At 38.3% G+C, this 26841-nt stretch overlaps 1 protein-coding gene across 2 annotated transcripts in view; it reads right to left on the bottom strand.

The window, feature by feature from the left end:
* The window catches only part of STIM2 (stromal interaction molecule 2), a 101127-nt gene that overhangs the window by 33806 nt on the left and 40480 nt on the right, over positions 1-26841 (bottom strand). For both annotated transcript variants that reach the window (XM_063457854.1, XM_063457853.1), the window contains exon 3: positions 6012-6126. In XM_063457854.1, the coding sequence (XP_063313924.1) occupies positions 6012-6126 (115 nt within the window). The remainder of the gene's footprint in view (positions 1-6011; positions 6127-26841) is intronic.

Genomic DNA, 26841 nt, shown 5'->3' with positions numbered 1-26841 from the left:
ACATATGTATAAGAGCAAAGCTGTAACAAGCTTAACGCAGCAACGTTTTCCTATCATGCCTCTGTGCAAACATTTGGGAGTTTTCAGAATTCCCCAAGGTACTCATACAGGATATTGTCTACAGATTAAACCACATATACTGAAGCTTTGTAGAGGCCTTGTGGAATAAACCGTAGCATTTATCTGCAACATCATTAAATGACCCTTGTAAAAAAAAAAAAAAAAAAAATGGACTGATTAACTCATAAAACAATAAAACTGATAAAACTTTCCATTTACCTGCTTCCAGGCAGCAAATTATTGAGTTGAAAGGAACAGTATATATGCAGAGTCACTGAGCCATGAGACTTTTCTATGTATTCATAAACTGATGTTTTAATAACAAGCAAATACATTTTCATATACTACAGCTCCTATTAAATTGAAACCTTTTCACCCTCATAAGTACTTTTATTTGAATATGCTGAATTTTCCATGTATATATCTCCATATATTTCAACTTCACTAAAGTTACTCTCTGCTATGATCCCGTTTTGGTATGAAACTATTGTTCCCCGGTTCAAGCCACAGCTTGCCCAGATTTAGTAGTAACAGCATTACTACAATCATTTATTGTGCACCTCTTATCCAGATTAATATTTAGAACATTTTTTGTGGATAACATTTACAAGCTGTACTTTATGCTTGTATATTTTGTAAGCAAGGATTTTCTTTTGAACTTTATTCCCCACTTCTACTGAAACGATTATCCTACCACGCAGGTAGATTTATGCCTATTATTTCTTCAACATAACATATTTCATTCTGCTTTTAACAAACTAGAACAATAATAGCGGTGGATTAGCATAATGTTTTTTGATGTGACTTAAATGATACAAGCTAAATTTCCACATGCTACAATCAAGCGAGCAAAAGTTCACCTCTGGAGGGTATATTATGACTTGCAGTGACGAGTAACTTTTAAGACATGGCTAGTAGCAGAAGAATAAAAATGTTAAGCCCTGCACTAAATTACCAATAATCATTTTTACATATAAAACCAGTGGTAAAAATGGAAGCATGCCTTCCATAGCTTAATCAGACAGCTTACTTAAACCAAATATGACAATCTCCCTTTTTACCTGTGCACCTTGAGATCCACAACGGGAGAACTTAAACCCAGATGGGGAACATTTAGGCAAAACTAGATGACCTGGATACATTTCCAACTTAACTACAGTCACAGCTTGTTTTTCTTTGTAACATTCTGATTTCAGTTTCTAGAATTTAAATTTTAGTGGTAAAACACCAAATTTAATTTCCAATATAGGCCACAATAACAAAAAAGGAACCATTCTCCAATTAGCTGTGTCTTTAGTTCAATGTTTTGGTCTAAAATGTGAAATTCAATAGGCATTTGCAACTATTTATATTTTGGTAACTATGTTTCACTCAAGTTTATGTTACTTCTTCACACATTTAACTTTTTCAGTCTGCTGAACCTGATTAAAGGGACTCTCCAGTGCCAGGAAAACAAATTGTGGCAATGGACGCACGCATTAGACCTCCTCATAGGAAAGCATTATAAAAAGCTTTCCTATTGGGATTCTGGGGACGCTGGAGACTAAGGGTGATGGGAGTGGGCACCCAGACAACTTCAATGGGCAGAATTGGTCTGGGTGCCTGAGGTGTCCCTTTTACCTCTTGCAAAGTAGATTTTGGCTAAGTTGTTATTTTTGACAATTACTTTGTTTACTCATAATATAAAAGTTGATATCTATTTTGAAACAGTCTCCTATGCTTATTTTTACCTTTTATTACGGTCTTCTGAGCGCTGCCAATTTTTTATATATAAGGCATATTTGTCAGTAAATGATCACATCTTTTGAAATATTTGCTTATTTCTTTATACTATGCATTACATGTCATTAAGAATAAAACATACATATTGCCTGGTGTTCAAAACCAAAACAAGAACAAAAAAGCTTCTCTTGCGCTGGTTTAAAATGTGAGTTTTACTCCATTGCCATACAGGTCTCGTCGTGGCTGGCGTGCCTGCCTGGCTGAGCTAATTTGATTAGAATAATACTTGCGTGCAAGAAATACAAAAAATTATTTTTGACACGATAGTCTTGATATGGATGTTTAATGTCCCTTTAATGAAACGCTAAAAACGGTCCAATATTTTGTTTCATTAAGTAAAGCAGGCGTAAAAATGCATAAGGCATTTGAGCTACATAAAACTCATATGTACCTTTGCAGATACAAGGCTCTTCACAAAAGAAAACCTGAAGGTATGTGGTGACTAAAGCTATTCATCCACACAAGGTTTGTCTTTTGGCTGGTGAGTCTTTGTTTCATATTGGAGTATGGTGAATAACATGGCAATTATCCCAAAAAGTAAGCCTTTATATTCTATACCATTGTCACTGAATATTAGCTAATGTTTATATCAGTAAAACTATTAAAAAATATATATATATATATATATTTTTTTTTTTTTTAAAAAAAACCTTCAATAAACATTTGATTTGTTGCAAAGAGGTTCGAGCAAACAAGAGTTCTGCATTACATTACAGTCACTCCGATAATGTTGACCCAACACAATGCACGATAATAAAACTGATGAAAAAGTCGGCAAGCACAGCAGGGAATAAGCAGTGCAGAGAAAAGGAAGGATTTGACATTGTGCCACGTCATTCTTCTGGATAAGAGGCTTCCCCATCACAGCTGCAAGCCTTGCTTTATTACACGGCATGCTTTCAGAAGAAGTGTGATATTTTCCATTTACGGTTTATGATTTAAAAATCTGTAAAAATACCTACTTAGGAAAAAATCACTAAATAAAAACAAGGAAGGAAGAAACAATATTGTATTTTATTTGCCTAAATAGAATGTTTTTTCAAACATTGAATGAATTTTTCCACAATGATAAATATATTATTTGTACAGGTTTTGCATATTTTCAATATAACAACTAAATATGAAAATGTCTAAACCCATCTACCTAAGAAATGATCCACTGTTTTCCATCATAAAGACAATATTTTGGGTAATCAGCTTTTCTGTTTTTTTTTTTTTTTGGTTTTTTTTTAGAAACCAAATTAAAGTTACATTATGTAGGGGATCAGTTTCTTTCCTGATGCAGCTATTTTGTGGCTATCCATTCCCAGTTAGCCGAGTACTCAATTTTAACTTTGTTAAGTGAATAAATCATATCCAGCACATACTATGGAGCTTTGAATTTGTTAGGCTTTATTTTCTTCAGTACATATTTAACCCCGTAATGACAACTTCTGGAATAAAAGGGAATCATGACGGAATATATCCGTCGTCTGTCCTTAAGGGGTTTTAATAAGCAATTAATACCTTTCAGCAGTGATATATCCTCACACAAAGTCTTTAAAAAATTTAAAAAGTGCACTGCTATTTTTTTATTTTTAGCTACATCATTCCAAATTACTTTTGGAATGTCCAAAAATGATTAACATTATTGTTATCATAGAGTTATCTTCACTGTTTTGATGGGACATCCTACAGCAATAAAAGAAAATGTAACGTTCATACCACCTTTTAATAAAAAATTTTTTAAAGGGGGATTAATGTACAATCTTGGATGTCATGGAAATATGGGGTTATGTCAAAGTTATTTTTGCAAGTGCTCACCGAAGCCTGAGAACATTTTGTCTTGATGCAAGGATAGTGGATCAGCGATTAAACACGTCTTTATCTCAAGCCTTGCTGGGCTCAAACCTGTGTGTGTGTAATTGCCCACACCAGAAAACAATTACCCAAAAAACCACAACAGAAACAATTACCTCAAATGTGAGCAATAGCATTACTCTTAGAATACTAGAATCGTAAGAAAAACATTGCTGTGTGTAAAAAAAAAAAAAAAAAAAAAGAACTGCCAGCCATCATTTAAGGGTCCTAAACAAAAATGTACCCTGGTGCCACCACAATGTAATCTATTAAACCTCTTTTACCAGTTTGACATTAACCCTGGACCTGCTAAGCATGCGCATTTCTGCTCAGAGTTGGAAAAGCCAGATTTCAGAAGTTCTTTTTCTCCAATAGAATTTTTTTCAGTTCATTCAATGGCTGAGAGTGCTCAGCTGACACGTCAAGCTAATGAATAGTCACCTACATCGACAAGCAGCTTCTCCTACTCAAAAAGATTTGATGCAGCATTGGCGCCACCGATGTATGCGTTTAAACTGTGCTAAAACAGTTTGACAGGTTTGGGACAATGCCAGGTCATGCTTGGCACCATAATTATTAAAGTGGGCTGTGGTGCTTATGGTGCATATTTCTTTAATAATACCAGTGTTATCCCTTTTGTTGATCCACAGAAATATTAACATCGAAAACTTTGTGACAAAATGCCTTTTTTTCACTGGGTTTTCCTGTTTCCCTGGCTTATGGAGAAGCCGGATTGCCAGCCTCCTGCCTCATGACTATGGCCCTGGGGTGTATGGCCCTTTAAAAACAGTCTATGGGCATATTGGATTGTAGCACACTTTTTCTTCCCCTTTAATTCCATGAGAAAATGTGCCTCTTCCCCTCCCCCTGTTTCCTGTCCCATTGTTCTCCAGCAGGGCATTGTCCCAGGGACACTGCCAGACCAGTTTAAACTGGCTGCTCTGTCCCTCCTCAATCTCTCATCAGCCCTTGCTAAACATTAACCCCATGGCGATTTTATTCTGTTTGTGGGATCTGAGCGCTGTTCGGATATATTGAGCGCTCAGATCCAAGCTATCTGTGGATAGGTTGAATGTGAGGATTCTGTTCAATATAATAGGAATGTATTTTTATGTATTTTACTGTTAGTGTAAAATAGAGATATTTTCTGTACCTGGAGATAATTGAGCTTAATGCAGTTTCTTAAGCCAATTATCTCCAGGATAGAGGGGAGGGATTTTACTGTTTATGTGGAAGTGTTATTTTGTTAGTGTTCCAATTGGTTTGTGTCCCTTTGGTCACAGTTTAACACCAGGTCCAGGGGGTGTGCCTCTGGCCTGAAAACTTGTATAAAAGAAAGTCATTTTGTGTGCATTAAACAGACCTGCCTACCCCTTCATGAAGTCTTGGCTCATGTTTGGGGGATTGGAGAATTGCCTACACTCTGGGGATTGCTATATCACAATACTCCCCAGAGTAAGATCTTGTGAGAGCTTGTTCTTGTTCCTGCTCTCTGGACTTAGGAGAGGTTCACCCACTGGAAGCTGGAGCCCGGTCTTGGGTCCAGGGTGGGTGGAGGACGGCGAAACCCCTACCAAGCTACGGCGGTTCGTGGGGTTGGCGGTGGTTGTGGTGTCAAGTGCAGTGCTGAAGGTTCTTGGCGAGCACTAGGAGCATCGTTTGACGGAGGCACCCAGTCGGGGTGGCAGGCGTTCCGTCACACTTTCAATATCACCCTTCAAGTGTATTGCCAAAACAACCAAATGCATTCAAAGGTTATTTTCCACACACATTTATACATGTGATAGAAAACCAAGGTCTTGACAAAGAACACTTAAAAATCCCAAGTCTGGTTTCATGGCAGCTTTCACTCAATAATACAGGAATTTCATTATAATGGATTATCATTCATAACCAGACGAGCTGTATATTTCTTATAAATCCCCGTGGAGTATTTTATTATAGGAGTAAATGTGTTGATCACAAAAGCTAAATGCCGGCCCGAGAACAGCGTGTGATTCAGCTTAGAGAAAAGAAACACTGGAGCTCAAGTGGTTTACATTAACTATTGCAAGTGGTTCTCAAATATTTTTGAGAAGTGAATTATATACTGCTTCTAATTATAACATGCATTAACAACATTTTCTCATTTTCTATGATGTGAGCTTGCCCACATGTAAATCCATGTATGTGCACACGCTCTCTAACGAACGTATTGCTTTCACATGGAGAATCACAATTTTCCAACAGACTGCATCAAATTATATAATATATAATAATAAAAATAGTGTCAAATCCAGCTCAGAGTGTCACTTTAATAAGATGTTTTTTGTTGGTGTGTTTTTTTTTACCTTCAGATGTTTTCCACCTCTTCCACAAATCTTCAACCGTTATGTGTTTGTCTTCTCTGTGCAAGTGATTTTGTTTGTGCGATACATCCTTGTCGTTCATATCCTCCCGGAGAAACTGAAAGACATTATGTGAATTCTGTTTAGACCAAAGACAAGCAATCAAAACAAACTTATATTGCACAATGTAGAATGCAACTCTTAAAAGATAGCTTCTTTTCTTCTTTTGTAACAATTCCAAAATATTTAATGGTATTCATCCACACAAGGTGTCTATAAATTAGTAATCAATTTATACTAAAAACAGCTGTAGTATGGAAAAATTACAGAATTGATCAACCATCTTTGATAGATTTCAGTTCTGATTCTACCACTGAATTAAAAAGTTAAACATGGCCCTTGTATTGTAACTGTGACAAAAAGAGTAGGTGGCAACAAAAGAGCATCCAAAAAGGTGTTTTCCATATAAAACATCACAGTAGAAGTGAAATGGCAATTTTATCTCCGCTGTGTAGAAATGTAAACAGGCACATTCCATCACTTCCTGTTACAAATCAGTAATGGGAAGTGTTCTAATGTTCAATGCAGGCAGTAACTTCGCAGTACCCAAGAACAATGAGCAAAATATTACGCTAGTAGGTCAGCTCTTAAAATATTTGAAAATACTTAAACTCATTGCATGCAACATATTTTTTTTTTTTTTACTTTTATTATATATTGTTTTTAAGGGCTATACAATTTGCATACTTATATACGCAACATAGCAAAATGCAATTTTTATAGAATAAAACTCATACTAGTCTTTAGTATCCAATGGGCAGGCATACACTACAGATTGTAGTGATTAAGGTGCAGAAAGACCTCTTAACAAACAAACAAAAAATCTCTTGATAGAAATGCACAAGAAATTAAGTAAAGTATCTCAAAACTATTTCAATTGCTTAGCAAACAATGTGCTAAGAACCCCATTAGACAGGTAGAACTCAAGTGTGTTTTGCTACCTAGGTACCAGCAATCCGCAAATTCACAGAGGTGGAGACAATGACAGGTATCTGGCAGTACCCAGGTAAGTTAAACTGTTAAACTGTTGTTAAACAATCTGACTACCTGCTCTGTGATGGTGCCAAGTGTTTTCTCACTAGTTTGTGTCAAATCATTTTCCAGACAAGCTGACAAAAGTCCTAAGACTGTAGTTCACTACCATAACACTTGGAACACAGGGAAAGGGCTGGTGATGCAGGGAGATCACAGTTTTTGTCAAACTACTCAAAACACAGTTCATCACAAACTGTGGAGATAGTGCCTAAAGGACTCCTTGTACCAAAACCACTGCAGTGAGATGTTGCAATAATAAGCGATATATGTAAAACCACTGAGAAAGCTGGACTCTCATTTGCAACATGAATTATAAAAATGTTACAATGGTAATAGCTTTCTTTTTCTATTATTTAAATTCTTAACTACATTCAACAATCAAATATTGTGGATGTTTGTGCACACACAAAGTCAGTAGCAGTTATAAAAATAGATAAATATTTCCAATGTTAACAAATGAAGGACTGATTGAGTCAGTAAGTTTGGCTACAATTTGATGTATGTGAGAGAGCTGGCATGCAAAACAATCTGCAAAATTGAAGCATGAAATTGACACATTTATATTCACAGCTTATCTTACTATACAGTGAAATACTGTTTTACAGCAAATATTGTGACACAAAACATTGCAGGAACATCTTGCAGGTAGTTATTCTTTATTTTGCCAGTTAACATTTAAAGGACAACTGTCACCTCAAATATATACTTTAATATAATAAATCCTTCATCAGGTTTTGAAAGGATATATTCTTTTTTTTTTTTTTTTCCAAATTTGAATTTTATTGAAAGATTTTTCATTTTTCTCAACAAGTAAAGGGTAAGGGGTACAGAAAGGAAAAAGGGGGGGCAGGGGGACATAAAGGGGGGTAATCACGGATCCACAAGATTTTATACAATTATACATTTCATACTGTACACAGTGCCACATATTATTTATACATATACACTATACACATATGCCACATGTTATTCTACATCCTAGGAACAGCATTTTGTGGTGTATCATATGGAAATTTCTACGGTGTAGCCCACCGAAAGGTAGACCTCATCCCTATCGCCTGTTTACTCGGCTTGTGTGGTGATCCATTGCTGCCAGCTATAATGAGCATTCTTGATTTATTTGGTTGTTTGTGCTGATATCAGTTCATATTTCAAAAACTTTCGGATATTTTGGTGCAACAGTGGTAATGGTGGGCATGTGTTTTGTTTCCAGTGAGTGGCAATAAGGTTACGTGCGGCCATTATTATTATTGCCAATAATTGTTTGTTAGGTTGGGAGATATCGTCCGGCATTAAGAGAAAGAGGCACACCCTCGGTGTAAGTTTTAGTGTCTGAGAGTGAATTTTGTTCCATAGTGCCTTAATCTCTTCCCAAAGGGGGATAATAAGAGTGCAATCCCACCAAATGTGGGACATGGTGCCATTGCCTTGGGCACATCTCCAACACCGATCCGAGGTGCCCGGGTAAATTTTATGAAGCCTATCCGGTGTTATATACCACCTAAATACTAACTTCTTATGGGCTTCTATGTGGGAGTAGCAGGAAGTAATGCCTTTTAACGCTAGTAACGATTTTAACCATTGGTCATCCGTAAAATTTAAGTGAAGTTCTTTTTCCCATTGGGATTTGAATTTAAAGTCTTGGATGGGGAGTTGTTCATGCAATGCTGAATAACCTATAGATAAAGTCTTGGCTTTTACTGGAGTTCCCTGGCATCTATTATACAGTATAAGTGTATGTTTACTGGGGGCTTGCTCCTTGTCCATATACTTCATTACCTTATCTTCTACTATGCTTTTTAATTGCAAATAGGGGAAGATATAGGAGTGAGGTAGTTTATGGGTGGATTGTAATTCCGGGAATGGTATGATACTATCTCGTCTGCATAGGTCAGTAATATGTAGGGCTCCCAAATCTCTCCATTTATTCAGCGATAGCCAGGGTGAGATCGATTTGAGTGCAGTTAGTGGAGCCCAGGGTAAAAATTTATGTTCTGTCTTGCTATTCCGGTGTAGGTAATCCCATGCTTGGACTGAAAATTTAGACAATGGCAATATGGGGCATGTATTGTCCCTGAGATACCTGGGAGTCCACATGTGGTCTGTTACTGAACCGTTCGGGTTATATTCATTTTCTAAGTCTACCCATTGTATCGTAAGTTTGGGGGCATGGAGTTTAACTGCTGTCTCCAGTATAGCCGCCCTCTGGTAGTTTAAAATATTAGGGACTCCAAGTCCTCCGTTTTTCACTGGGGTCTGGAGTAGGGACAACGGCAATCTTGGTTTTTTTTGTTCCCATATATACATAGTGATTATGCGTTGTATATGTTTGCCTAGAGTGGGTGAGAGCGGAATCGGTAACATCCTAAACACATATAACAGTTTCGGGAGAACTACCATTTTAACCGCGTTTATTCTCCCTAACCATGAAAGCATAACTCCTTTCCATTTATGAAGTAGGTTTTTACACATTAGCGGCAGGGTAGATAGGTTATGCGTGATGATTCCCCTAAGGGTAGCTGCTATTTTAATACCCAAGTATGTAATGTGTGTGTGCCTCCAATCAAAGGAGTATCTCTCTTTTAGTGTGTGCACCTCATGCGATGTGAGTCGTATTGGTAATGCCTGCGTCTTAGTCTGATTTAACTTATAGTACGAGATCGCACTGTATTCATCTAGGATGCGCATGAGGTGGGAGAGCGATTGTGTCAGATTGGACAGAGAGATCAGGACGTCGTCTGCAAACATAGATAGTTTGTATTCTTTCTGAGATACATGTATCCCTGTAATTTCATTGCTGTGTCGTATTTTGTATGCTAAAGGTTCCAATGATAACACAAATAATAGGGGCGATAAGGGGCATCCTTGGCGGGTGCCATTCGTTATTGGGAAGGGCGTTGATAAAAATCCCGCATTCGATACTCTAGCTGTGGGGCTGGAGTATAACGTTAAGATGCCTTGTATAAAAGCAGTAGGAAATCTAAATTTTTCTAGCACTTGTGTCATGTAGCACCAGTTCAGTCTGTCGAAGGCCTTCTCCGCGTCCAGCGCTAAAAGAAGGCCCTCCATGTGTCTTGATTCCATATGGGAAAGGACATTTAGAATTTTTCTCGTATTGTCCGAACCCTGCCTATTTTTAACAAATCCTGATTGGTCGTTGTGTACAATACGCGTCAAGATATGTTTCATTCTCTCAGCCAGGATTTTAGCATAAATTTTCGTGTCACAATTTAGAAGCGATATGGGTCTGAAGTTTTGACATAGTGTGGGTGGTTTGCCCGGTTTCGGCAGTGTGGAGACGTGGGCCTGTAACATCTCATGTGGCATGGTGCCTGTGAGAAAACAGTGATTCAGGAGTTTTGTGAGAGAGGGGGTAAGATTTTTAGAGAAGGTTTGGTAATAAATATTGGGAAGGCCGTCTGGGCCCGGTGATTTATGTGCTGGCAGCTGGCCAATCACTGTTAACAGTTCTGTCTCGGTGATCGGTTTTATGAGAAGATCAATTTCTGTCTGTGTTAATGTGGGGGTGTGGATCGAGGCTAAGAATTTTTGTATTTGGGTCGCAGATGGGGTATGTGTGTTAGCGTCTTCTCGGAGATTGTATAGTTTTTTATAGTATTGTGCAAATTCATCTACAATATGTTGAGGGTTAGTCACTTTGCAGTTGCTTGAGGATAGTAGCCATGCCATTCGGGAGTTGGCCATGCGTGATTTTAGCTTGGACGCCAGTACGGAACCAGATTTGTTCCCGTGGGCAAAAAATTTATATTTACATCTCTGTAGTATATAATTGGTTTTGTCTAGGTCAATTTCATGCAGTTTATGTTGGAGGTCCCTCAGCTCACTCTGTTGTTTCGGTGTAGGGCTTGTTTTGTTGTCGTGTGTGAGGGCTGTTATGTCTTTGATAAGGTTATTATATGTTTCTTCCCTTTTCTTTTTTGCGCGGCTTGCATGTTTAATAAATAACCCTCTGACCACTGCCTTATGAGCCTGCCAAATCATATCTATGGAGGAGTGTTGAGTGTTGTTTATTTCGAAATAGGAGTCAAGATCTTCTTTAATTTGGGCCAGTATATGGGGATCTTTCAGGAGTGTTTCATTAAGACGCCATGTACCCCGACCTATATTAGAAAATTTCTCTTGTATTGATATGGTGATAGGAGCATGGTCAGACCATGTTATAATTCCTATGTGTGCTGCTTGTATGTTCGGTGTTGTGGATGCGTGAATCAGGAAACGATCAATACGTGAGTATGAGTTATGAACCTGGGAGTGAAACGTGTAGTCTTTGTCTGTAGGATGTAAGACCCTCCATATATCTAATAGTCCTGCTGTATGTATTGCTGTCCTGAGTTGTGCTGCTATGTTAGAGCGCTTTTGAGCTGATGCTCTTGCGACCGATTTCTCAGAAGTTGTATCTAATCCACTATCTAGGACAAAGTTTGTGTCCCCTCCTATAATTAGTGTCCCGAACGAGTGGGATTGAGCTAAGGAAATTATCTTGTTTGCATAGTCCACTTGATTATCGTGGGGACCATATACATTTAAAAGTGTGTATGGTGCATTATTTATGAGACATTGTACGAGGAGGAATCTACCTTCTTTATCCCGTATTATTTTATGGGTCGAGTAGGCCACATCTTTATGTATCAATATTGACACCCCTCTCTTCTTAACATACGCTGTGTGAAATCCTAGCGGGAACGCTTTGGAACAAAATTTAGGCATATTAGATTTCAAAAAATGGGTTTCTTGAAAGAAGGCAATACCTGCCTTCGATTTAACTGCTTCTGCTAAGGCGAGCCTCCTTTTGTGAGGGGAGTTCAAGCCTTTGGCGTTAAGGGATAATATGGTTAAAGCCATGGCCAGTCCTGGGTTGGGGTTAGTGTGTCAAGTGCCCATAGAGGGATCTCGACCTGTTCACTGTCCCTGTCTACTTGTACTATATACATCGTCACCTTTAAACATTGTAGATGAAATTAAATACCATATTCTGATCTATTACACATTACAAGCCGCCTCTTATATGGCGTCTGTGAGTACTTGCTTAGGATAATTGGAACTATTAGGCGTAAACCTGCTTGTGAACCTCTGGGGTTAATGACATTCAATAAGAGCTGCTTTTCATTGGTACATGAAAATGGAGTCCGTGATGAGGGGGTAGGGTACGGAAGGAATAGGTAAAGAACTTTCTGCCCTAAGGCAACTATATACAGAAAGACAGACCAGGACATAGTGTCCATAGTCAAAATAGAAAATATAGGCCCTATGGAGCCAAAGTGGGGGAGGGCACTTGTAGATAATACGTTAACCTCTTATGCTTTAGAGTGTGTTTGGAAAATAGTACTAATAATAATTCCAGCCATTTCTGGGTGGTTATCGATCTATCTCATGCGGCCTTCATATCATGGTTACAATTAAAATGAGAAACCACGTCACCGCTTTGTTACCTAGCAATCAAAGGTGTGTCATAGAGGGGAAAACATAAACATATAACACATATTAAAACATTCTAAACAGCGCATAGCATATGTAAAATAACTAAATTATTGCATATGATCAATCTCACGTGTCTCCGTGCGGCCTCATTGAAGAGGGTAAGGATTACACTGCACCAGCCGGCAACTAGTGTGTTACAGTCTCATTTATGTCTTGTTAGTTGAGACCAGTCCTTAGAGATTTTCGTGGGCGATTTGCGCATATCACTCTTGTGGGTAGTATCTTCCGCGTGTTCAATGGCAATGTCCCAGTCTTTCAGTAATTTCAGCCCATCCGGTACTGACTTTATCTGGTGCTCCGAACCATTCTTCTTGAGAAGAAGACACGTGGGGTAGCCCCATTTATGTGTGATTTCGGCATTCCTCAGTGCCTTGGTAATCGGCATAAATTCTTTACGTTTCGTAAGGGTGGCGGCTGATAAGTCCACAAATAATTTGATTCCCATATATTGCGCCGGTAGATTATTGGCTATCCGCGCTGTACGCATTATTTGTTCTTTGGCCGTAAAATGGTGCACCCGGGTGATCACATCCCTGGGTATAGATGGCGCCAGGAATCTTGGTTTCGGTAGTCTGTGTATGCGGTCTAGGCAGAGATCCCGATCTGTAAGTTCCGGGCAAAGGGTTTTGAAAAATGTTATGGTGTAGTCCCGTAACATAGACGGTCCAATGTCTTCAGGTATTCCTCTTAGTCGAATATTGTTGCGCCTGTCTCGGTCCTCATGATCTGCTATTTTAGCTGTGAGGAAGGCGACTTTCTCCTCTAATGAATCATGGGCCCCTGCCAGGGTGTTATGGGCCTCAATGATCTCCTCAGACTTGTCTTCTAATAAAGAAGTTCTCTCACCAATTGCCTGGATATCTGCCCTTACATCACGGGCCAATTTAGAGAAATCTGCTTGCAGAGATTGTTGTAGCTCTTGCAGCATTCTGTGGAGAGTTGTTTCCGACGCTGGGAGAGCCGTTCCTAATGATATAGAAGTGCTGTCGCTCCTGTCAGAGCACGCTGTTGGCGAGGAAGGGCCGCCGGCGCCATTTTGCGGAGACCGTCGCGGAGATGTTAGTGCCGCGATCTTCAGTGTAGCCGGGCGCAGTTTGTTCTTTTTCACTGATCTGTGCCATGGCGGTTCAGGTAACGGGTGGTTGTGTTTGGTGGCTGGTAAAGGTCGGTAATGCTCTTCTAATCGCTGTAAGTTTGATACCCTCGTTGGAGCTGACGGCTCACACAACCATTCCCTCGAGCTGCCAGGCCACGCCCCAGGATATATTCTTTTTAAATGAAATATATGTAAAAATTGGAGAATAAAAATCTCATACCAACCTTTATTATATAAGAGGGTCCTTCAACCATATACGTGTATCTTTGATCAGACAGTGTTTGAAAACTAAAGCAGGGAACGTTATAGAGACTAACTCAATTCTGAAACACAGTCAGACCCAACATACATGTCTATGGCTACAGGATCCGGTCATATACCAAAGGTAGGGATGAGGTTCTCTTATTAATATTTTCATATGCTTCAGTTAAAAAAAGATGAAGGATTATTATATAAAAAAATATTTTTGAGTTGCACTAAGTGAACCCAATACAGTCTGCTACCATGCCTAGAGCACCGTGAAAGGGATCCACAGACCCTTAGAAGTATTAAAAATTAAATTCAAAAGGCTTCACAGAGAACAACACTATATACAACGTTTCGGCATCATCATACATGATTAAGGCTTGATGACAAAAATGTGTATATAATTTTGCTCCCCTGATACTGAATAACACTCCTTCCTATTTGCAATAAAGTGGCTGTGAAGCCTTTGGAATTTGATTTTGAATCTTTATAGCGGAGGGCTTGACCATAGTGTAACAGAAAAAAATAAGTCAAATGCCAGTCAAACTGTTTCCCCATAGTAACTCCTACAAGCCACAAGGTAACAAGGCTCTATGACCGTAAAGACAGGTAAAAATGTATATTGTACAACATTCTGAAACACTAAAAACCACACCGCATTGTGTGACTGACATGGAGTGTATTGCTATATGCCAATTTTTTATGCGCGATAAAGATAAAGGACGTGTTTTCAAAATAAAGACAATACAAGATTTTCCACCTTTCAGATGCACCTTTGGCAGGTATCTGTGTTTAAAGCTATAATTTAATTGCCACGGTCTGTAGCAAAGCGTGAGAAAACACTTTCTTTTATGTTTTTTTTTCTTTTCAATTTTGGAATTTTGGTCAGTTTGAAATATTGGCTTTAAATTACATACAATTCTCCCTATGGTGACTAACACTGTACAATTACAAGAGCCATAACACTAACCCCAATATTAGAAAAATAATTTAATACATAAGAATTATAATGGCAAAGAGACAGCAACATCTGCATTAACACATATTGTAATGCAATTCCAAGATATCTAAATTTACTTTAGCTTGGTAAAATACCAACCTGGTAGGAATATTGTTTTAAACTTTATTAGGGACACATGTTTCTTTAATTGTAGCAACCACCCTTCCTTGTTGGCGGGTTAGTAAAACTTTGCATAATGGTTATTATGAAACATTGTCATTAATAAAGGATTTGCCAGAACATGTTGATTTCTCTAGCTTGCGAATCCTGGTGATAGATGTTATCTTTGGCAAAATCAGGAGAACTCCTTCTCAGTTATTCCCATCTGAAACAGCTTTTCCGGTGACACCCTTTTCACCTGGTTACCAACTGCCTTTTGTGCACATTATTAGCTTATTTTATTACTATTTTATATTGCAAGCTCATGAGTCACCACGTGTTCGATGACAAGCATAGAGGTAGATTTCTCTACCCTCCTTACTTCATACCAGAATATTATATATCATCGTGTCTGTAACACTACCTGTGACTAATTGGTAAATTGTGTAAAGTGCTCTGGACTTGAGGATTACATAAGTACTTTTAAAAAAAAATACATATTGATCTTAACAGTATGAAAACGAAAAAAAAAAATTAAACACTTATATTGATAATGTTAAAATTTCACTGAAATTCCAATGCAGTATAAAGAAATTATAAAAAATTAGGGACTAATGGTGGACCTACCGCCATTGAGTTTTGGTATTAATGACAGCTGTGAGGAAAAAAGGCACCTGCAATCTTGATGAATCCTCCATAGACCTCAGTGTTGTAGTCTCATACATACACGAGAGTACAACACGGATATGGGCCTTAGGCAAATAAAGGGCCAAAAGCTGAAAAGGATCCACAAGATTAAGATGTTGGCAGCTGCAAGGTTTAGCCTCAGGTAAGTAAAACTTGCCTTCCAGCTGAGAACCCAGGCCACCACACTGCAAGCGCAACAGTCAACATCGGAGGGTCTTTGCAAAATATGCAAGGATCCAAGACCATGCCACTTTAAATGAAGGCAAATACTGTTAAATGATTTCTTGTCTCTATCTAAAATCTAGATCTTAATAAGCTCAGAGATCTCAACACTCTCCTGTAGTGGTTATAGTGCCATGAATAGAAATGCAACATTTATTTTAAAAAAAAAAGTTGGGTTTTGGGAAAAATAAAAATTTAGAAATATTCAGAAAAATTTAAAAAATAAATAAAATAAAAAAAACACCAGAACATAATTTTGTTAGATTATTACATGAAATACAGTGTGTATGAAATAATTATGCTTTAACTAAAAGTAAAGCTTAATCAGTATATAAACTACATTTGTTTTGTTGTTTTAAATAATTTTGTCTGGATATGCTCAGCACACGTGAACTAAGTAGCTCTCCTCCCCTTCCACCCTCACCCCCCCCCCCCCAAATAAATAAAAAAAACAACGATATCATCAACATAACCAAATAGTAGAATATTACAGGCAAGCAATGCACTGTGATGAGGGAAGTGTTGCATGAATTGCAATTAGTAGGAATCAAATCATTATTTAGATAAAGGTTATGAAAACTAATGCCGTTAAAATAGTTAAAATTTTCAAAATTCTAAGGAATTTAAACTGACCTTTCAATTAAGGCTTAACTCGGGGGACAGAAACATATCAATCGACTTTATCAACAAGATAGAGCCCATATGCAAGATAAACTGAATACATTTTGCATGCATTAACCAGATAATTTTAATTTATATATTTCTGTTATTGGACAATTGAATCCTCAGTATTTTCTTAGTATTTAAATTGTGTTCCAGGATTTGCATGTCTTCAGGGTACAGGAATTGCAAAAAGTGTCATAAGTCTTTCATAACAGTTTTTGAGCATAATCTTGGTGGTTCAAATATATGAAATCCATGTAATAAACATATTTGTCATTTTCATTCACATTTTCAAGAGATCAAAAGATCCCCCCTTCCCTAACCCCCACACAAAGTTTTTCTTTTCAGGGTCTTACCATCTCTAGGCAGGAGTACCCTGGGGTCATTCCCTGGTAAAGAATAAACAGTTTTTCAACACTTTGCCTGTTGGCACATAACCTTCATCAATGTCAGCAGGTTGGCATCCAGCTACTGCAGAAGCTGGATAGTGATCTAGCCTGTCAGCTATGGGCTTAGAGCCTCAACTGAGCACTCACAGCCAATAAATGAAACTGTGCAAAATATATACATAACTGAAAAATGCACATAACTGATATTAGCCTACCCAGACTTCTTGTTCAGGACAGGTGACGATGCTGCCTGATGTGGAGTTACATAAGCAGTAGCTAGCCCAAATATCTTAATATGTACAGAGACTTCTACTGAAATTTTGTACATATAGATTCAATGCACCATGATCACTTCAAAACAATGAAGCGGTCATGGTGTTTGGAGGGACATAGAGCACTGTCACTTGTACTCTAATATACTCTATTAATGACCCATAATTTTATAGTTCTAGATATGGTCTGTTTAGATTTCCAATCACTGAAAAAGTAAATTCTTGGGGGGAGGGTTTTTTTTTTTTTTTTTTTTTAAAGATTAACAGCAGGAAACAAATATTAATTCTAACGTTAACAAGACATTTTACATTAGTAGACACAAAGAGCACTTATACCCCCCTGCTTACTATGATTGTGTCGATCAATAAACACAATATGGTTTTCGATTTTATTTAACCCCTTAAGGACCAAACCTCTGTAATAAAAGGGCATCATGACATGTCACACATGTCATGTGTCCTTAAGGGGTTAAACATTGATGAGATTTGTGACCAACAAATATAAACACATTTTATCTAACAGTCATATGTCTTATACCATCTATCTTGTCCTGCAAGTAAAAAAAAAAACGTGTTTATATTGAACACCACTATCCTGGAGTAGGAACGCACGTATGATATGGACAGAACAGCAAAGAACATGTTTAAAAGTGCATGACATGAACAGCACACAGAATGAAAACTTACTTTGTAGCTAGCTGGCAAGCATGAAAGGAAAATCAAAATAATTATTTAATATCAGAAAATGCATTTAAGTACATGCAGAAGCACCTTAACATTCACAAAAAAAATGTTAAAATAGGATAATGGTTTATGGAGTTTCATGGAAGGAAAATGTATGATTAATATTAGGCCATTTTAATGTTTATACCACATGCTATCTCATTTGTAAAAGTTGTGTGCATATTTAGGCTTATAGAGCAATGCAAACATTCGTACTGGAGAAAAATAAAAAGCCAACTTCTACGATATTTAGGTGCACATTACATAGTGAGTGCATACCCCGAGCAAACAGTCCTTGTAAAGAATTTAGCACTGATTTATTGCCCAAAAGCGATGTCTATCTTTCTTAACGAAAAAGCTGGAGTGTTTATGGCACAGGGATTTTTTATTAAATATATCAAAATACCGGTAGGAGGCCATACCAGTAATACCAGTTAGAGGCCATAAAAACACAATACTCTAATTTTACTGATCTTTGTAGAAGATCCACATGATCACGTGGATAAGGGAGTGAAATTTCTATGACTAAGTAGCTTATTACAGCTGGCGCTGACTTTCCTTCTGACTAACACAAACTATTGGGTGGATAAAACTGTGGCTAAAGCTAGACAAACTGCAGGAGTCAGGTAGCTAAGATTTTCGTGCAGGCGCATAGACTCTAATAACAGTTTTGAACACCAAAATATTTTAATACGGCTCCCACAATTCTCTGTGTTGAACTTAAATTGACAAACATGTGGATCACTGGTAGTGATATAAATTCATCTGACCTCAATCATATTTTCCAGCAATTATTGCTAGTGTAGTATCCAGAATAAGATGCTTTGACAAAGTAATGAGTTAAAGATTCACTTCCATGTATGGTGGGTGTATCTCATTTTTATAAAATGGCATAGTGTCATCTGTTTGTCAGTTTGCTAGTAAATGCACATAGCAATCTTTATTGTATATTCAATTTATAACACATATCTCTTTACCTTTTGAACAGTAGCAAAAACCGGCAATTATGGTCAGAAAATATGTAAAAGGTGATTTTCTCCCATATTACAAAGTTTGGCATCTGTTAACCTTTAGGACACACTCGACATGCTTACTACATACTTACAACAAAAACAAATATGAGAAGTGTAACATTGTAATTCCCAATTTGCAAGTATTTAATTTTGTGGGTTTTTGATTTATTTATTTTTAAATCTCCCAACACATCATTCTCCTTTCTAGTATTTCTACGTTAGAGGTGGCCAAGAAGCAAGACCCAGCCATAAGTTTGGCAAAGCACCATGTGAATTGCAGTTCTACAATGTTCAAGAATTACATTTTTGCCCACCCCGTTCTAGATTATGAAGCACAGTTTGCTTATAATAAATAGGATATATTATTCCAAATAATTGTTTGATCTGTTTTGTAATCTTTGTTAACACCTGGCTGCCCATTTCTTAAATAATGTATACTAACAATTATACTAGTGAATTAGTTATTCTTGTAAAGGTAAATCTCTCTTAAACAATACTTTGTATAAATAAAGTTACATGAGCAAAATCCTATCTATAAAATGATTTGTTGTTAATAATTAATGTATAACGTGAGGTATTATTGGAATTTGGTAACCTGTATGCAAATTGCCAGAAATAAAAGTCCAGCTACAAAGTCATTAGGCAACAGGCCAGATGTGAATGCAGCTGCCATAACATTAATGGAAAACTGCTATACTGTACTGAAGAAAGTTGAGTTAAAGGACCACTATAGTCACCCAGACCACTTCACTCAATGAGGGTGCCAGGCCCCCCAGGTTTTAACCCTGCAGCTGTAAACATAGGCATTTCAGAGAAACGGCTAGGTTTACATTAAAGGGTTATGCCAGCCTCTAGTGGCTGTCTTCCTGACAGCCGGTAGAGGCGCTTCTGTGACGCTCAATGCGAAAATCGCATTGAGTATGCAGAACGTCCGTAGGAAAGCATTGAGAAATGTTTTCCTTTGTGCATTTTTAATGCATGCGCATTTGGCTCCACTTGGGAGCTGACATCAGAGGTGGAGGAGAGGTCCCTCGGCGCTGGATAAAGGTAAGTGGCTGGGGGGCCCTAAGGATTATATAGTGTCAGAAAAGTGAGTTTAATTTCTGTAAACAGCTTCATAAAACTTTGTAATACCCTATTTAAGTTTTCTAATAAGGGTTGGATAATGACAGCCAGGAAGGAATTCAAACAGCAAAGTTTACATCAGGAACAGTTTTCTGAAATTAAACTGTAGGCATAGTGATATTGCTTAAATAAGCAGCAAATTTATCTTACAAAACACCCCAAACCACTTCAGCTTGAAATATACTTTTACACAACTCCTAAGTGGCACTCACTCTCCCAGTTGTCACTCAGTTAGCGGAGATGGTGATCCTCCACATTGCTCTGTGCTATAGCACAAAGCAGAAGGCAACGTTCTGTACTGCAAGGTTCCTATTTAGAACGTTGTTTTAAAAAAAAAAAAAAAAAAAAAATGTAACAAGAAAATTGGGACCCACTATTTGTGTTTGCAGAGGAAACAAGTGTTTTTCTTTGTTGGGGCCTGTAATAACAATGTCAACCAACAGTGGGAAGCAGCACTGATTAGGAACTGGCAAAGAAGCTTTTAACCATAGAACTTGTATTGCAAAAAAAAAATAAAAAAATTGTTGCTTCCATATAAGTGGAATTTTCACTTTGTAGGTTTGCAGTAAAGACAAATTTTTCATTAAAAAGGCTTACTTACCCAAAGCTGAAAATGTCATGTTGTCGAAGCATCAGAACCTAAATTTGTAGCAATGATTGCATTGATTTGTGAAATAGTTTCAGCCCTTTTGTCTTTGACATCAATTTAGGAATCCATCATTCCTGCACCGCACAACATAAAAGTCCCTAACTGCCCTGTATTGCTCTGCGAGAGACTGTGCCACAGCTTGGCAGAACCCAGACCTGCGGCACAGACAATGCTGCACACAGCCACATTCACACATCTATAAATGGCAGCCATGGTTTAATTGCTTGTTTTTTTTTATTTTTTAACCAGCCGTTCCCCTCATCAGCGGAACTGCTGCTTGAGGGCTAAACTACATATTCACTTAACCCTTTAAGGAAGATCTCCGGTATCGCTAAAGATGTCCGCCAAGTGGGGCAGAGAGTGGAGGAACTGGAAGGTGAAAACCTTCATACAATAGCGGCAATTAAGGCCCTAGAGACAAGACAAGAGGGAATGGAACATAAATTACTCATGATGACTAGAAATCTCGAAGATTTAGATAACAGACATCGAAGGAATAATCTGAGACGGAGAGGACTACGGGAAGCACAGGAGGCCCCAGAGGACTTACATACTAAACTACAGACTTTATTCAATAATATCCTCCAGAAACCACTAGACACGCCAATACTGCTTGATTGGGCACATAGAGCCTTAAGACCCAAAGGATTGCCACAAGATAAACCAAGGGACGTAATTTGTAGAGTCCACTACTTTTCCGTGAAGGAAGAAATTCTAAGGACTCTCCGGTAATGAGACAGGACAATTTACAACTCCAAATTTTTCCAGATTTGGCTTGGTCCACTTTGCAAGGACGCAGAGCTTTGAGACCCATCACAAGTCTGCTACAAGAAAAAAAAAAATACAGATGGTGCTACCCTTTTACTTTAACGGTGACTAAGGATGACAACACGATAAACCTACGAACAGCGGCTGACGCCCCGGAATTTCGGCGGCAACTTGGCCTACCTAATGTGGCCATATGGGACTGGTATGCAGAAAATCAGCAGCAGATGACTTCAGCGATGCCCCAACGGCAAAGAAGAAGATCTCCCACAGGATGTAAGAGACCAGGGCCCAGACAACCGTCTATGCAGCAAAGTAAAAGACCTCGATGAGAGCCGATGTCAACACAACTAGAGACATTGTACAATGCCCCGACTTTATCCTGCATGAATAGCATAAATTTCTGATCTCTATTAACGGGAAAGGGTATCGTATTAACAGGGCAGAGAACAACCAGGACATAGTCGACCTTAAGCTAAATTTCATCTTACCATGCCCAAGATTGACTCCTTCATCCTTTCCCCCTCCCCCCCTTCTCACTTAATAGTATTCACCAGAAGTCCTCCTCAAAACCTGTCAAAAAAAAAAAGACTATAAACACCACAGGAAATAACTCGGGTCCCCCCTTCATCTAACTATATACGATATTTTCCAGACAAATGGGTTGCTGTCATAGTGATAGGACCTAGTTATGGGTCCTTATGGGTTCTGAAGATACTCATAATTTATCTAAGAAAATATTACAGACCAGACAGATATACCAAATATATAATTGTATTATATACAGAGGTCGAAATGATCTATGCAACAAAAATGTAATTTCTTCATGTATTGAGTTTATAACTTTTTCATACTTCAATGTCGAGTACTTCGACTGGGAATGTTTAAATGCTAGGGGTCTTTACCGTAAATTTTTAATTTATAATATATTGGCGTCGGGAGAGCCAACAGAGAATATATCCCACCATATAATAATTCATTGTATTAACACTGGATCTTTGTATTCGGATTCATCACCCTCCTTTTTAATAAGTGCTACATAGCACTACATCCCCCCCCCCACCACACCCAACATAGTTGGGCTAGAGCAGTGTAACATCTATACCATATTCAATTATAGAAACCTTACTCTCCCCCCCCCCCCCCCCCCCCCACCCTCTCTTTTTCTGGCGAGGAGGTGAACAGGACTCACACCGACTCCTTTACTGGCGCAGCCGCGTCATATCGCATTACTACACGTAGTAATCTTTTAAGTTTCGTTTAACAGTTAAATATTTATACTTATCCTTTTTGGGTTGGTTGCCACTGAATAGGGAACACTCCCATAGGTGGCAACTCGTTTTTGAATTTATTTTCTTTTTTTTTCCTTTTACTTTACAGTTCTCTTTTAAATAACTAACTGAGTAACTAGACACAAAATTGATAGACAATTACAGATAATTTCATATAATGTGAAAGGTCTAAACTTACCGGAAAAAAGACATATGGCACTGAGAGAATTACATAAAATGAAGGCAGATATTGTCTTTATTCAAGAAACTCATTTCAAGGGCACAGAAGCACCCAAACTACGGCATAGGGGATATCCTTTATGTTACTACAATAACTACAACATCAAGAGATATTGCCATATTAATAGGAGCACTTTTACAAGTCCCATTTACATATACACAGCAAATCTCAGATAATGCGGGGATATATATCATATTATTAGGCCATATAGGAAACCATCCGGTTACATTGGTTAATATTTACCTCCCAAACACACACCAATGTGCGACACTAAGACGCATAATGACGAAGGTTAATCGCTGTGCAGTGGGTACTATTATAATGGGAGGGGATTTTAACATGTCACTAGATGCCCAATGGGACAGTACCTCACAAAGCCCAGCTCATTTGACCTCAGCAAGGGCCCAGATGCGCAAGATACTCCACGACAACAAACTTATAGATTGCTGGAGAGTTCACAATCCTAAAACGAAAGATTACACATTCTACTCCAGCCCAAACCATACATACACCCGTATTGACTTTTTCCTTGTCACATAGGGATCTAACTTTAATACAGAAAGCATGTATTGGAAATATCACTTGGTCGGATCATGCCCCTATCTCCATTTGGCTAACCATACCGACAGTACCCACAAAAAAAATACCAATGGAAACTCAATACACATCTGCTAATGAACACATCCATACATAAATCAATAGAGAAATCCATCAAACAATATTTTGACACCAATAAAACAACAGACACCTCCACCACTATACAATGGGAAGCCCATAAATGTGTCATACAAGGGGAATTAATAAAATGGGGATCTTACTTAAAAAGGGAGAAATCTAAAACTAGAAAACAACTGATCAAAGACATCCAAGATTTAGAGGGGATCCACAAGATCAAGCTATTGGAAGCAGATTATGTCAAACTGACTGCATTACGATCCGAACTAAAAATTTTGCTAAACGACAAAACCAAAAGATCGCTGCTATGGTCCAAACAAAAATATTTTACACAAGGGGACAGATGCGGTAAACTTTTAGCCTCAGCATTAAAGTAAGAACAACGACAAACATATATACCAAAAATGAAAAGGGCGAATGGCACTTATGCTTACACTGCTGATGATATTGCGGAGGAATTCCGCAAATTCTATAACTCCCTATATAATCTACAACACGTTCCCCCAGATAGAGAGCTGATGCGTCAATATTTGGAAAAACACGAATACAGAAAATTAACACACTCTGACGTCCAATCTCTGGAAACACCCTTTACCTTAGAGGAACTGCAAAAAGCCATTCGCTCTACCCCTCACAATAAAGCCCCAGGCCCCGACGGGTTCTCGTCGGCGTACTATAAAAAATATTTACAGACGAACTCTCACCGCACTTCCTAGAAACACTAAATTCCATAGCACAGGGCACCAAATTCCCCCAATCCAGACTAGAAGCAACGATAACGGTAATGCCTAAAGCAGGGAAAAACCCTGAAATCTGTAGCAGTTATAGGCCCATATCCCTTATAAATGTGGACGTCAAGATTCTGACTAAATTGATGGCAATGAGATTGAAACCACTACTAAACGAACTGATACACCCAGACCAGGTAGGGTTTGTGCCGACTAGAGAAACCAGAGATAATACTACAAATATTATTGACCTGATCCAATGGATAAAAAAAAAAGAGAGGATATGCCATCCGTCCTACTCGCCATTGACGCTGAAAAAGCGTTTGATAGAGTGGACTAGCCTTTTCTCATGAGGACAGTAAGAAATTTAGGCTTCGGTCCTAACTGGCAAACTCTAATTAGTGCCATTTATTCCAACCCCACCGCTTCTATAAAGGTTAACGGGATACTTTCAAAAGCACTAGCCATAACAAACAGCACTAGACAGGGGTGTCCCCTATCCCCCTTGCTGTTCATATTGGCTCTGGAACCACTGCTCCAAGCGGTACGTAAGGACAAAGATATAGAGGGCATCAAAATAGGCATGTAAGACTACAAGGTCTCAGCATTCGCTGATGACCTAATATTCACCATCACCAACCCTTTAAACTCTCTAAAACCCCTAATGAACACCTTAGCGGAATATAGTTCATACTCTAATTTCAAGATTAACGCCACTAAATGCGAAGCTCTAAACCTCAATGCAAGTGGGGAAGAGGAAAAAATCCTCCAAAGTGAATATCCATTCCATTGGAATGCTAAATCACTTAAATACCTAGGAATCAACATTACTAACAAAATCACTGATATGTATAAAGCAAACTTCCCTCAACTAGTGAAAGCAATCGAAACTGACCTACATAAATGGGACAAACCACATATTGGATGGCTGGGCAGAGTTAATGTCATATCTATGAATATACTTCCCCGTATCCTATATTTAATGAATGCCATTCCCATAAAAATCCTCAAAAGGTTCTTTAAATTGATACAAACCCTCTTTACCAAATATGTCTGGGCCGGGAAAAGACCCCGAATTGCATACCACATTTTCACACGCCCTAAACAGAGGAGGAATTGGCTTACCAGACATCCTTCAATACTACTATGCTATACACATGACCAGGATAATAGAATGGTCCCGACAATTACCATCTAAACGATGGAGAGCCATAGAGCAAGAAATCTCTTACACACCGCTAAAAGCCTTACCGTGGGCATATACAGGCTCCTTGGATTACCCCACTCCAAATCACCACACAATTGACGCCACAATATCGGTATGGAAAAAAATATTACACCTTCCAAATATCTTCCCAGGGATCTCTCCAAGATACCCCATATCACACAACCTACGATTCCCGATAGTAGTTAACAGTATTCCACTGCCAATACACACCTCTAAGTGCCTTTCTATGCTACAAATTAACAAATCTAGGGGCCTACCGTGGTTCACACGTAAATGGGGGAGGTTTTTGAAGTGTACAGTAAGCGAAAGAGAATGGAAATCAATCTTTCTAAAGACCTTCCATGCCCATACAAGTATTTATCTACAGGAGACCAACTACAAGCTTATATCAACATGGTATAAAACCCCAAAGGACTTACACAAATTCCACCCAGAGACACCTGAGCTATGCTGGCGCTGTGCAAAGGAAGTAGGAGATCTGGCCACATGTGGTGGTACTGTGGCTACATAAAACCATTTTGGGATATGGTTAATGAAAAAATAAAAGTAATCACGAGACACTTAGTGCCCTGTGAAATCGACACGATGCTACTCAAATATAGATATGCCACTACGCAGCTTCAAATGCTCACTTCTTCTTTTCCTGTTGACTGCTGCCAAGATGGTGATAGCATGTAACTGGAAAAATACGAAACACTTAGGGCTCAGGGAATGGGTTGAAAGAGTAGAACATTTTAGGGTTTTAGAAGAGCTCAGGTGGTCATCAGAAGGGAAAACTGCACAATATAGCACTATTTGGGAACCGTGGCTCAGATATATGGATACAAATTCAAACAAACAATGAAAGGGATAACAAGATGCCACAAGTCTAGGTCAAACACACAGTCAACATGACCATGTAGTTAGTTGGTCAGATATTATATATTCTACATATGTTAATATAGTATATTATGTATATTACAATATTGTTGTAAAATTAATATTCTTGTTTCTTGTTTACCGCTTATGTTTAAGACACCCCCCACTGTCTCTCCTTTACCACCTCCCCCCCCTCCCCTTCACCTTCCCCCTCATCAACCCTGAGTGATCTTTTCGACAGGACAAAGCGATTTGGAACTACTTTTTCCTGTTAACACTTTTATATGTG

This window comes from Pelobates fuscus, chromosome 6 (assembly GCF_036172605.1).
Source record: "Pelobates fuscus isolate aPelFus1 chromosome 6, aPelFus1.pri, whole genome shotgun sequence".
NCBI lineage: Eukaryota > Metazoa > Chordata > Amphibia > Anura > Pelobatidae > Pelobates > Pelobates fuscus.
The sequence above is the reverse complement of the archived record's forward strand: the minus strand, read 5'-3'. Positions and strand labels throughout refer to the sequence as shown.